We start from the raw sequence: 14,908 nt of genomic DNA on the forward strand, positions 1-14,908 counted from the left end.
GATTCAAACTGATCCATGATCTCTGGTATGCGATAAATAGGCCCAACACCGTAGTATGAGAAACATCCCCATATCATGATGCTTGCACCACCATGCTTCACTGTCTTCACAGTGTACTGTGGCCTGAATTCAGTGTTTGGGGGTCGTCTGACAAACTGTCTCCGCCCACTAGACCCAAAAAGAACAATCTTACTTTCATCAGTCCACAAAATGTTGCGCCATTTCTCTTTAGGCCAGTCAATGTGCTCTTTGGCAGATTGTAACCTCTTCAGCACACGTCTTTTTTCCAACAGTGGGACTTTGCGGGGACTTCTTGCAGATAGCTTGGCTTCACATAGGCGTCTTCTAATTGTAACAGTCCTCACAGGGAACGTCACACCTTCTTTCATCTTCCTGGAGCTGATTGTTGGCTGAGTCCGCCCCATTTTGGCTATTCTTCTATCCATTCCAATGGTAGTTTTTCACTTTCTTCCATGTCTTTCAGGTTTTAGTTGCCATTTTAAAGCATTTCCGATCATTTTAGCTGAGCAGCCGATCATTTTCTGCACTTCTTTATATGTTTTCCTCTCTCCAATCAACTTTTTAATCAAGGTATGCTGTTCTTCTGAACAATGTCTGGAACGACCCATTTTCCCTCAGAATTTCAGAGAGAAATGCACTGTAACCAGCATGTACAACATTTGCTGCCTTCCTTCCTTAAATAAGGGCAATAATTGCCACCTGTTTTTCAAAGAATGAATGACCTCACTAATAGAACTCCACACTGCTATTATATTGAACACGCCCCTTTCAATGAGTGATTCAATGACACAGAATCAGCAGCATGCATGTCATGACTGTTGGGTCTGTTGGATTTCTATTACTCTACTACACCTGCTAGGAAATTATTTGCCATGTAGAAATATCATTTCCACCAAAAACAGTGATTGATCCGGTTAGTGATGTCTGACTGCTATTATTTTGAACACAACTGTATGTGTGTGTGTGTGTGTATATATATATATATATATATATACATACACACACACACACACACACATATACATACACACACACACATACACTGTATGTTGAAATGCGGTTTTATTACAAAATATCTGAAAAATATTTTTAAAAATACATTTCAAATATACTTAAAATATAGAGGCGCAGCGCTAAAAATAAAAAGTATTATAATTGTCTGTCCATCAATAAAATTAAATGCCCAGGATATGTTAAAATAAAGGTGACAGTCTGTGCAGATAAATGGTGTGGAATCACAGTAAAATACAGTAATGGTGCTCCAAATAGTGTGGTAAAATTACGCACTCACCAGATGCGTAATATATATTAAATGAATCAGTAGAGGTCTCCTTAAGGATATGGATCTGGTCTAGGTCAAGGATAATCCTCCCTCTAGGTGGGTGGTGTTGTCAGAAGCACACGGAAAGTAAAAGGATCCAGCTGGCCAGAGGTCCTTTTAAAGGAATGGATGGGTGCTGATGCCTGCTTACAGGAACTCCCTTCTCTGGATACTTTAGGTGGATGGATCATGCGGGCTCTATAAATAAATAGCTCCTCAAGGGAGACCATAAAGAGTGCCCATAGTGTAGTAGTTTAAAATATAAATTATATAAACTAATTTGCAAATTCCTCAGTATTATTCCTCAGCAGCGTCAGGTATATGGTATGGACTAACCATCCAGAAAGTAAGATGGCCGCCGGGCCTCCACGTGCCTCTGGCGGCGTTGTCATGGCATCTTGGCCCCCTCTAACGCGTTTTGTGTGCACGCACTTCTGCAGAGGCAGATACCAATGGCGCCATAACATTAACACAATGTATTTATAGGCAAAATGGCGCGTGCACATTACACCAGCACCAATTTGCCACAGCCCAAAACACAGTACATGTCGATAAAGCAGTTCATATCTATTTCCACGTTAAAGTATCATGAGGTCTTTTGAGGGTACAATGGATTAACATATTATATACACTTATAGTGCCGCGCTCCTATTGTAAATCCTTAATCACAAAATATATATCACGCTTATAAATGAATTAACTAATGAATTAATTAATACATGAAAAATATGACAAAATTAATTGAAATGACTTATAAATTAAAAATAGAAATAGATATAAATAGATCAAACCATGATCGTGCTAAAGCATATCATATGTGATCAATCAATATTTATATTAGTGCAAGTTCATTAATAGATGTGCAAATGCAATCAAAGTGCATAAAAAGTCCCTCCCTCCTAGATTGTAAGCTCGTAAGAGTAGGGCCCTCTTACCCCTCGTACGTTGTTTGTTGTTGTTGTACTGTGCCATGTATTGTCCCCCCTATTGTACAGCGCTGAGCAAACCCTTTGGCGCTATATAAACTCGTAGTAATAATAATAATAATAATAATAAATAAAGTCTTTTATAAATATGTGCAATGTGCAGGTGAACTCCTTATTCCCTCTTTCCAGGTGCCTTGTAGTCTCAATATGCGCTCACCTTAGTATTTGCCTAAATAAATTTAGGCAAATAGACTTTTAGTCCTTCCAGGACTGGTGGGATAGTGCTCCTATGTTTAGTATTCCAGATGGAATTGTAGGTCTGCTAGAATCCTCTTGTGCTCTCCTCTTTCTCCATAGAAAACTGTTCATGGATGAATGTTTAGGAAATATATGAGTATCTCCTGTTTCCCCTCCTGGGGACACCTCCTCCTCGTATCCACCTTTCCTCAATATGGGGTATATAGATCTCCAGATCCAGCACTGATCAGTCCCAGCAGGAGCACTAGTCGATCTGCCCAACCAAGCACATTATTTAAATAGATAACTGTCAATATTTCATTTGAACACCTCATACATAATAGCTCACAAGTATTCACTTTTAAATGGATTAACATAGGTCTTGATTCCCTTGATAACCATATATTTAATTTTCCTGGCAGTTTCAGCTTTTGGCCAATTTCCCGTCAAGTTGTAGTATTAGTGGCAATCTGCCTTGTAAGAGCTAACCTAACTTACCTTGATTTTACTATGATTAACCCATCTGACTAATTAGTAACTTTTTACCTATTCTGTTCCGGCATCTATGATTATTATTCCTTAGAAAATCCATGGCAAAATGGTGCCGCGCATGCACGCGGACATGTACTGTGTTTTGGGCTATGGCATTTTTAAACTATATTTCAAATATATTTTTCTTCCATGTGGGAAGTTGTGCCCACTTTTACATCACTTTTGGTACAGCCCTCATTTATCAGTCCACAACAAAATCCCCCTGAATAGTTGTATGCCATATGCCTAGAAATATAATACAGAAAATAACATGGGGTCAAAGGACTGAAGAATACAAAAGTTAAACAATCTATAATAGAAGCTTATAGGCACTAACTCCAGGTTTTTTTGTCACTTTAAATAGCTCTTTTTTTGGCCAAGCCTTTAGTCTTTACTAAGTGATGCAGCTGCTGTGAGCTTTGTACCCTACAGTAAGTAGTGCTGTATTCCAGTAGTATCTCAGGAGGCTTCCCATCTGCTTAAGTATCTCAGGAGGCTTCCCATCTGCTGCAGTATCTCAGGAGGCTTCCCATCTGCTGCAGTATCTCAGGAGGCTTCCCATCTGCTGCAGTATCTCAGGAGGCTTCCCATCTGCTGCAGTATCTCAGGAGGCTTCCCAGCTGCTGCTGTAACATGATCGAGTCAGGCTGAGTGCTTCTTAGCCTTTCAGAAGAAGCCTCACATTTTTATCAACAAATACAAGGCTTCCTCGCTTCTTCTTATTGGCAGGCAGAGAATGTCACAATCTCCACCTCAATTTTGTTCCACCAGCAAACCGCCGAAACACAGCGCTACATACGATGCAGTTAGGTTGAACTGGATGGTGGACCAGTGTCTTTATTTGTGTGCTTGTGTTCACAGCATATTTCTACCATTTCCATGTACATTGTGTTTGCTAAGAAATACATCTAAAAGTTTTTTTGAATTTATCTGCACACCACCAACTCTGGAAGGGAACTCCACACACCCCCATACTGCTCGAACGGTAAAGAATCCATTATGCAGATTGGATTTCAACCTCATTGTGTGGCCGTGCGTGTTCTTTAGAGACCCTGGAGGAAAAATTTCTCTTAATGCTGGAGTTACTATTTTAAAAATATTCTCCAGGGAGAATAAGTTTAATATTTGTAGTTGTTACGCATAAACCAAGGTCCTTCAGCCCCCTTATTAGCTTTTGTTGCCCTTCTCTGGACTTTCTCTAGTTCAAGCACATCCCTTCCTGTGGACTGGTGACCAGAAACATTTTTTTTAAAACCGGGTAGAATTATAGTTTTACCTAATTTTTCATGCATAATAGTCGGTCAGCCTTGCTTGTTGCAGATTGGCATTGCATGCTGTTGCCGAGTCTCATCCGCTAGGACCCCCAGATCCATCATCAATTCCACCAGAGGTTCTACCCTAAGCAACACAAAAATCATCTCCCCCACCACGGAGAGACCCTGACAAACACCCCCCTCCACCACGATAAGAGCCTGACATTGACTAACAACACCCCCCAACCCAACCCCACCCCAGAGAGAGCCTTCCACTACCACCTGGCAACCCCCCCCATCACCACCCTGGCGGAAGAGAAGACACACCCCTTCATAGGTCCAGACATCCCTGGGAACAAGAGTCAGCCTCTGCATACACCATCAAGCAGCCCATAGCCTCTCTCAGATCCCACCTGGTGTACATGTTGTGTGTCTCCTTTCTTCCATCCCTTCTTTTGTGGGGCAACGCTGCCCCCTTGAAACCATGCCGCCCTAGGCCAATTCCTTGTTTGCCAGGTGGTAAATAGGCCCCTGATTCTACCCCTAGCAAGTAACTTGCCTTCATATTTTTAGCTCCCAAGTGCATTACTTTACATTTTTCATTGTTAAACCTCTTCTGCCCTATAGTTTTAACTAGGCCCTCTCATAAAATTGAGATTTAACTATTTATTCCAGGCTCTATATCATTTACAAACAAGTTAACAAAAAATTGTTCCCAGGACAGAGCCCTGGACATCCCGCTCACAACTCCAGACCATTCAGGAAATATGCCAGTAATCACCACTTTGTGAATGTGTCCCTGCAACCAGTTTTCTATCCAAATACATGCCATGTCATCAATGCCAAATAATCTTAAATTGTAAATTAAGTATTTTATGGGGTACTGTATCAAATGCCTCGGCAAAATCTAGATACACTACATCCAAAGGCTTTGCCCTATGCAAATTACAGGCCATCTCCTCATAGAACGTTGAAAGGTTGATATGGCAAGAACAGTACTTCACAAATCCATATCAGTTACTACTAATGATGCTAGTTGCATCACCAGATTCTTGGGTATGGTTCCTTATCATTCCTTCCAAACGTTTACATACTGTTGATGTTAGGCTGACATACTTTGGCCCTTTTTTTGAATATTGGCACAACATTTGCATTTTACCAATCTGCTGGTACCATTCTAGTCATTACACGGTCCTTAGAAATCACAAACAAGGTTCTAGCTATAACGTGGCTATGCTCTTAGAGAACTCTTGGGTGTAAGCCTTCTGGTCTTGGCGATTTGTTCACACTAAGTTATTCTAGTCTTTTTGACATTTTGGTTACTGTCAACCACCAGGATGCATTCAATATTAACACTACTGTCTTGTCCCCTTTTCATTCATAAAAACTGAGGAGAAGAATATTTGATTGTAAGCTCGAAAGAGCAGGGCCCTCGATCCCCTCATGTTTTGCATTGTATTGGTATTGTTCTGTCACATGTTCTGTCCCCCTTTGTAATGTACAGCGCTGAGCAAACCATTGGCGCTTTATAAATACTGTATAATAATAATAATAATTACAATTGCTTTCTTCCGGTCACTTGCCCTGATCATCTCAGGGGTCAGTAGGTTCTGGACCTCACCTTCTTATTATTTACATATTTAAAAACATTTTTTATTTTTTTACTCTCCTCAGCAATAGGTCACTCACAATCTCTTTTAGCTGCCCTGATTGTGCTCTGGCATTTCCTATTGCATGCATTCTTAGTAGTTTTGGAATGCCCATGGTGACCCATAAACAGGTGAAACTCAAAAAATTAGAATATCGTGCAAAAGTTCATTGATTTCAGTGCAGCAGCTTAAAAGGTGAAACTAATATATGGGACTCATTACATGCAAAGCAAGATAGTTCAAGCCGTGATTTGTCATCATTGTGATGATTATGGCTTACAGCTCATGAAAACCCCAAATCCACAATCTCAGAAAATGAGAATATTGTGAAAAGGTGGAATATTCTCAGCTCAAAGTGTCCCACTCTAATCAGATCATTCAGCCATAACACCTGCAAAGGGTTCCTGAGCCTTTAAATGGTCTCTCAGTCTGGTTCAGTAGGAATCACAATCATGGGAAAGACTGCTGACCTGACACCATCATTGACACCCTCCATAAGGAGGGAAAGCTTCAAAAGGGAATTACAAAAGAAGTTGGATGTTCCCAAAGTGCTGTATCAAAGCACATTAATAGAAAGTTATGTGGAAGGGAAAAGTGTGGAAGAAAAAGGTGCACAAGCAGCAGGAATGACCGCAGCCTGGAGAGGATTGTCAGGAAAAGGCCATTCAAAAGTGTTGGGGACTTTCACAAGGATTGGACTGAGGCTGGAGTCAGTGCATCAAGAGCCACCACACACAGACGGATCCTGGACATGGGCTTCAAATGTCGTATTCCTCTTGTCAAGCCGCTCCTGAACAACAAACAATGTCAGAAGCGCCTTATCTGGGCTAAAGAAAAACAGACCTGGTCTGTTGCTCAGTGGTCCAAAGTCCTCATTTCTGATGAGAGCAACTTTTGCATCTCATTTGGAAACCAAGGACCCCGAGTATGGAGGAAGAATGGAGAGGCCCAAGGACCCCGAGTATGGAGGAAGAATGGAGAGGCCCAAGGACCCCGAGTATGGAGGAAGAATGGAGAGGCCCAAGGACCCCGAGTATGGAGGAAGAATGGAGAGGCCCAAGGACCCCGAGTATGGAGGAAGAATGGAGAGGCACAAGGACCCCGAGTATGGAGGAAGAATGGAGAGGCACACACTGCAAGATGCTTGAAGTCCAGTGTGAAGTTTCCACAGTCTGTGTTGATTTGGGGAGCCATGTCATCTGCTGGTGTTGGTCCACTGTGCTTCATTAAGTCCAGGGTCAACGCAGCCGTCTACCAGGAGATTTTGGAGCACTTCATGCTTCCTTCCGCAGACTAGCTTTATGGGGATGCTGACTTCATTTTCCAGCAGGACTTGGCTCCGCCCACACTGCCAAAAGCACCAAAACCTGGTTCAATGACCGTGGGATTACTGTGCTTGATTGGCCAGCAAACTCGCCTGACCTGAACCCCATAGAGAATCTATGGGGCATTGCCAAAAGAAAGATGAGAGACATGAGACCAAACAATGCAGAAGAGCTGAAGGCCGCTATTGAAGCATCCTGGACTTCCATAACACCTCAGCAGTGCCACAGGCTGATAGCTTCCATGCCACATTGAGGCAGTAATTGCTGCAAAAGGGGCCCAAATCAAGTACTGAGTACATATGCAGCTTCTACTTTTCAGAGGTCCGATATTGTTCTATGTACAATCCGTGTTTTATTGATTGCATGGAATATTCTCATTTTCTGAGATTGTGGATTTGGGGTTTTCATGAGCTGTAAACCATAATCATCACAATGATGACAAATCACGGCTTGAACTATCTTGCTTTGCATGAAATGAGTCTCATATATTAGTTTCACCTTTTAAGTTGCATTACTGAAATAAATGAATATTTATATATCTACAGTCAGGTCCATAAATATTGGGACATCGACACAATTCTAACATTTTTGGCTCTATACACCACCACAATGGATTTGAAATGAAACGAACAAGATGTGCTTTAACTGCAGACTGTCAGCTTTAATTTGAGGGTATTTACATCCAAATCAGGTCAACGGTGTAGGAATTACAACAGTTTGCATATGTGCCTCCCACTTGTTAAGGGACCAAAAGTAATGGGACAATTGGCTTCTCAGCTGTTCCATAGCCAGGTGTGTGTTATTCCCTCATTATCCCAATTACAATTAAAGGTCCAGAGTTAATTTCAAGTGTGCTATTTGCATTTGGAATCTGTTGCTGTCAACTCTCAAGATGAGATCCAAAGAGCTGTCACTATCAGTGAAGCCATCATTAGGCTGAAAAAACAAAACAAACCCATCAAAGAGATAGCAAAAACATTAGGTGTGGCCAAAACAACGGTTTGGAACATTCTTAAAAAGAAGGAACGTGCCGGTGAGCTCAGCAACACCAAAAGACCCGGAAGACCACGGAAAACAACTGTGGTGGATGAGCGAAGAATTCTTTCCCTGGTGAAGAAAACACCCTTCACAACAGTTGGCCAGATCAAGAACACTCTCCAGGAGGTAGGTGTATGTGTGTCAAAGTCACCAATCAAGAGAAGACTTCACCAGAGTGAATACAGAGGGTTCACCACAAGATGGAAACCATTGGTGAGCCTCAAAAACAGGAAGGCCAGATTAGAGTTTGCCAAACGACATGTAAAAAAGCCTTCACAGTTCTGGAACAACATCCTATGGACAGATGAGACCGACATCAACTTGTACCAGAGTGATGGGAAGAGAAGAGTATGGAGAAGGAACTGCTCATGATCCTAAGCATACCACCTCATCAGTGAAGCATGGTGGTGGTAGTGTCATGGCGTGGGCATGTATGGCTGCCAATGGAACTGCTTCTCTTGTATTTATTGATGATGTGACTGCTGACAAAAGCAGCCGGATGAATTGTGAAGTGTTTCGGGAATATTATCTGCTCATATTCAGCCAAATGCTTCAGAACTCATTGGACGCTTCACAGTGCAGATGGACAATGACCCAAAGCAGACTGCAAAAGCAACCAAAGAGTTTTTTAAGAGAAAGAAGTGGAATGTTATGCAATGGCCAAGTCAATCACCTGACCTGAATCCGATTGAGCATTTCACTTGCTGAAGACAAAACTGAAGGGAAAATGCCCCAAGAACATCAGGAACTGAAGACAGTTGCAGTAGAGGCCTGGCAGAGCATCACCAGGGATGAAACCCAGCGTCTGGTGATGTCTATGCGTTCCACACTTCAGGCTGTAATTGACTGCAAAGGATTTGCAACCAAGTATTAAAAGGTGAAAGTTTGATTTATGATTATTATTCTGTCCCATTACTTTTGGTCCCTTAACAAATGGGAGGCACATATGCAAACTGTTGTAATTCCTACACCGTTCACCTGATTTGGATGTAAATACCCTCAAATTAAAGTTGACAGTCTGCAGTTAAAGCACATCTTGTTCGTTTCATTTCAAATCCATTGTGGTTGTGTATAGAGCCAAAAATGTTAGAATTGTGTCCATGTCCCAATATTTATGGACCTGACTGTATACATATATATTAATAAATATGTATATTAAAAAAAAATTTTTTTTTTTTTTTTTTTGATAGATACAGCGCTTACAGCAGTCACAATTTTTAGTAAAGAAAATAGTTTGTTTGGGTCACCCAAACAAACCATTTAAAGTATCAGAACACCTTGAGTTAGGCCTTAAGAGGATATGGCCATAAAATGTTTATACAGCTGCAAATGCATTTGGCCTTTCCATGGTAAAAACACTTGTATATTCTATGCGATTGCCCTATTAGTACATCCTGCAATCACTAGCATGTGCAAGCTGGGTCCACAGTAAGGGATAACAGAAAAGACTATTCCAGTTGAGTGCATTAACATGGATTGCATTAGGACAGCCCATTTCTTTGGATAGGCTGCCGATGCAGCGCAATGTGTGGCAGTGCGTTCCTTTGCGTTGTGGTTAAAAACCCAGGTTCATTCCCTTTAGTACATTGAAGTGTCATTCAAAATTAACAGTAATGCATGCCTAGCCAAATATACACCCCTCTGGCACGTTTCGCCCCATCTACCGGGGCTCAGTCACAACTAAGCCTCGTTGGCCGGGGTGAAATGAGTCGGAGGGCATGGATTTGGAGGAAGCGTGCAGGCAGAGGCCGCCTTTCACTCTCGCTCACAAGGCTGGTCAGAAGAGCCGCGTTCCTTCTTAACCACTACAACTAGCCTTCTGGAGTGGCATTTGAACACGCCCACACCCCATCAATCAGTGGTTTTGGACAATCATCATCCATCGGCTTGAGTGGGGCCATAACTTGTGTTTGCCAGGTCACTAATAGGTGCATGGCGCTCTACCACGTTACCGCAAAGCAGGGGCAGACTGACCATTTGGAAACTTGGGAAGTGCCCGAGGGGCCGGGGGTCAGTAGGGGGCCCCATGAGATGCCCCTATTACCTTTTTCATAGGCTTTTTTGAGTTTGGGCAAGGACACATGGGCCCCTATTTCCCAGGGGCCCCATGAGGTGTCAGTCCGCCCCTGCTGTAAAGCATAGGTGGACATTTGGCCCCTGCATGGTAAAGTAGTGGCTGGTAAGCCTGCTAGCCCTTGAAAAGCTCCATATACAATTGATCCAAGTCGTTACCATTCGTAGGGTGGAGATCTGTTCAATGTCTTTATTAACAAATGTTATAATGTGTACACAATAATGAAATGGATGCAAAGAACGCGGTGAAGGGAAAATAGTAAACAAAAACATGAAAAGATAACATGAAAAATAACCTACAGATGGGAGAGGAATGTTAAATGCATATATATTCATCAAAACACATTCAAACAAAAGAATACTTACAAATATACAAGTATAGGTGGAGCTCCGAGTAAGTTGGTGAATGGTTCAATGATCCTTTTTTTGGAAGCGCAAATGGGGTGTAAAGTCATGTGTAAGAGACTGATAATAGTGACCCTTCATCTGTTGCTGGACCACACTACAATTGCTTACACATTTAGTTATAGGATGGACATTAAAAATGGGGTCCCTCATATATGAGGTGGTATCAAAAAGTTTGCGACTAGTTATGTAACATGCCAACAGATGGCAGCACAGTCACAGGGAGCACCGACCTTCATAAGGTAGTGTGCCAAAAGACATCGTCCTCTGTGTAACAGGTGCTATTCTGACCACGTGCGTTACCACGTTTGCTATTTCATCATGCACAGCAAGTTAGAACAAAGAAAAACCTGTTCTACAAGCCTCTTTCAAAGTGTATTTTCATTTTTGCAGCCAAATTGGGATAACACCCGCTTAATATTTGTTACATGTTTCTCCCAATCACGTATCATAACGAAATGTGTGTTTTCCCACAATTACCCCCCCCCCCCCCCCGGTTATACTGCGCTGGCAGATCTCATTATCAGTGATAAAAGATTCGAATTCGTATAGTGGAAGTGGAAAAACCCAGATACTCCTGAGGCTTAGGGATGGGCTCTATTGTAATAGGGACCACACAACGACAATCTTGGGATATGCACGCCTTGCCACCCTCAAAGAACCGGGGAGTCCAAAGTACTAATAGAGAAAAAATAAAAACAGAGGCACAACGGCCTTGTGCATTCCCTTTAAAAGTATGTTTATTGAATATATATAAAAAAAAAAAAAAAAAAAGGTATTCTACTCACAATAGTAAATAGATATAAGGCACATCATGAAGGGATCGCTCTGTCTAATTCGCACTGCGTTTATGTCTTATAATGAGAATGATGGACATCCAAAAGGCTGACGCGTTTTGAGGACTAGCCTCTTCCTCAGAGGCTAGTCCTCGAAATGCATCAGCCTTTTGGATATCTGAGGCTCTGAGGAAGAGGCTAGTCCTTCAAATGTGTCAGTCTTTTGGATGTCTCTGAGGCTCTGAGGAAGAGCGTCTGAGGAAGAGGCTAGTCCTCGAAATGTGTCAGCCTTTCGGATGTCCTCTGAGGAAGAGGCTAGTCCTCAAAATGCGTCAGTCTTTTGGATGTCTCTGAGGAAGAGCCTCTGAGGAAGAGGCTAGTCCTCGAAACGTGTCAGCCTTTCGGATGTCTCTGAGGAAGAGGCTAGTCCTCAAAATGCGTCAGTCTTTTGGATGTCTCTGAGGAAGAGGCTAGTCCTCGAAATGCGTCAGCCTTTTGGATGTCTCTGAGGAAGAGGCTAGTCCTTGAAACGTGTCAGCCTTTCGGATGTCTCTGAGGAAGAGGCTAGTCCTCAAAATGCGTCAGTCTTTTGGATGTCTCTGAGGAAGAGCCTCTGAGGAAGAGGCTAGTCCTCGAAACGTGTCAGCCTTTCGGATGTCTCTGAGGAAGAGGCTAGTCCTCAAAATGCGTCAGTCTTTTGGATGTCTCTGAGGAAGAGGCTAGTCCTCGAAATGCGTCAGCCTTTTGGATGTCTCTGAGGAAGAGGCTAGTCCTCGAAACGTGTCAGGCCTTTTGGATGTCTCTGAGGAAGAGGCTAGTCCTCGAAATGCGTCAGTATTTTGGATGTCTCTGAGGCTCTGAGGAAGAGGCTAGTCCTCGAAACGTGTCAGCCTTTTGGATGTCCATCATTCTCATTAGAAGACAGAAATGCAGTGCGAATTGGACAGACCGGTCCCTTCATGATGTGCCTTATATCTATTTACTATTGTGAGTAGAATACCTTTTTTTTATATTCAATAAACATACTTTTTATAAGGGAATGCATAAGGCCGGTGCGCCCTCTGTTTTGTTTTTCTCTATCAGTAAAATATTTCATGCATCTATAAAATTACCCCTTGCAGTTGAGCTGCACCTGCACTACAAGGGTTAATTGCTCATTTGGGTTCAAGGGAACGAAAAAAAAAAAAGAAGATTTACGTAACCGATCCTCTGCTCTGCCCTGCAGCTGGACAAGCCCCCCACAGTCACTCCTCCCCCATGCTCTAGGATACTGACATCACGTCCAACGCAGGGTCAATAGCCCTGCAATGGACTTGACGCCAAGGAACAGTCCACCACCAGAATGTAGGGGAGTGCCAGCCCACCCTCATAATGGTCACAACCTAATGGTCTCAACTGAAGTGCAGTTAAAGTGATATTAAACCTTCACTTTTTTTTTCTTTTTTAATTAAAAACAAAACGCGTCTATACCTATCTGCTCTGTGCAATGCTTTTGCACAGAGACGCCCCAATCCTCCTCTTCTGGGGGTCCCCCGCTGGCACGCCTACCCCCATGCTTTCCATGGGGGCACCCGTGTGGGCTTGCTCCTGACCGCATCCATTGACACAGAACGGGTGGCTCGGCCCTGCCCCCTGCATCATAGCATTTGATTGACAGCAGCGGGAGCCATCAATCTGCCTAATGAGGAGGAGACAGCAGCTAGAGCCGGATCGGAGTGGGTTCGGGTAAGGGGGGGAAGGTTAAGGGGGTGGAAGGTTAAGGGGGGGAAGGTTAAGGGGGGGAAGGTTAAGGGGGGGAAGGTTAAGGGGGGGAAGGTTAAGGGGGGGAAGGTTAAGGGGAGGGGGGGGGAGGGGCGGGGAGGGTAAGGGGGGAGCTGCAGCATAGAAGGTTTTCACCTTAATGCATGAAGGTGAAAAGCCTTAAAGCTTTAGAACCACTTTAAAGCCCAAATCCAAGAAACTTAAAAGTATCCCTTGCAGTGGGACTGGGCATATGTTGCAAAAAATGAATTGCTCAGTTTGTTCCAGGGAAAATATAAAGGATCTACTTACCTGATTCTCTGTTCTGCTACACCAGTCCCCGTAGCATCTCCCCCACAGGTACTGATGTCATCAAGATGTCCTTAGCCTTGTATTGGACATTATGATGCTGAGGGAGAGTCCACTGTTGGAGTGCAGGGGAGCATCGTCTTTTTGAGTGTTTTTATTCGCCCTTAGACAAAATGAGCGATTGAACCTTGCAGTGCGGGTGCAGCTCCACTGCAAGGGATCATTTCAAATGTTCCCGGAGTTGGGCTTCACCCCCGGTTCACATCTATGCAGGTGGTGCTGCTGCGGATCCGCGCGAAAATCCGTGCAGCCGCACCACCTGCACAGAGAACTGCAGACCCGGGGGGCGGGTGCCGTTAGTTCTAATGGCACGCCACCCGCACTGGGAAACGCAACCGTACTGGGAACCTCGGCTGCAATTTCCAAAGTAGTGAATGGACTTCTTTCCCTGCGTGTCACGGGGCACGGGTGTCCATTCAAATGAATGGGCTCTCGTGCCCGTGCAAAACGCGGCCCGCAAGGCTGCATAGGTGTGAACCTAGGGCAGGGGTAGGCAACCTGTGGCTCTCTAGCTGTTGTGGAACTACATTTCCCATGAGGCATTGCGATTACAAAACTGACAGTTACAGCGATGACTTGCAGAGGCATGATGGAACTTGTAGTCCTGCGGCTCTCAGGTTGCCTACCCCTGACCTAGAGTAAAGGACCTCCTGCATTGTAGGTTAAGGGGGAGCTCAGCCTGTCCCTGGAACATACTCATTCTGGGACTCTTCAGAAATTATAGTAGTTTGCCACGAGGCCTTCCACCTGGTAAACAGATAAAAAGGTAAGAAATATAAAAAAATAAAAATAGATATGCTACGTGAACACATAAACATGGCAGGGTTTTCTCAATTATAAACTGCAAATGTGAAAATACACTTTAAGGCAGGCTCCCCCCCCCCCATCTAGGCCTCACTAGTTATGCACACATTACATTTGCAGTAAAATAATAGTTTACAGTATCACCTGTGAGATCCACAACACATACATTGAGGCCGGAGCGGAGAGGGAAAAGCCGCTGCTTCATCTGGTGACACCCCATATTGTGATGTTATGGACTTGGGGCACCCAGACATGGATTGTGCAGGATTTCATCTTGATCGATTTTCATGTTGCCTACCCTTTTTTTTTTTTATGTTTTCTTCTTGAAATAACAGAGGAACAGAGGAATACGGCTGCAAATATTCTGCGGCTAATTCATGGTAAGATGTGCTTTCAGAAAGAACTGACCTATCATAAATGTAGTCTAATATAAAATAGCT

General features: G+C 43.4%; 1 protein-coding gene across 1 annotated transcript in view; it reads left to right on the top strand.

The window, feature by feature from the left end:
- The window catches only part of LCTL (lactase like), a 99,162-nt gene that overhangs the window by 80,688 nt on the left and 3,566 nt on the right, over positions 1-14,908 (top strand). The window contains exon 15 of the mRNA XM_089690196.1: positions 14,804-14,848. Within this exon, the coding sequence (XP_089546322.1) occupies positions 14,804-14,848 (45 nt within the window). The remainder of the gene's footprint in view (positions 1-14,803; positions 14,849-14,908) is intronic.

This window comes from Staurois parvus, unplaced genomic scaffold, assembly GCF_062004578.1.
Source record: "Staurois parvus isolate SC_StPar_1 unplaced genomic scaffold, SC_StPar_1.0 ptg000521l, whole genome shotgun sequence".
NCBI lineage: Eukaryota > Metazoa > Chordata > Amphibia > Anura > Ranidae > Staurois > Staurois parvus.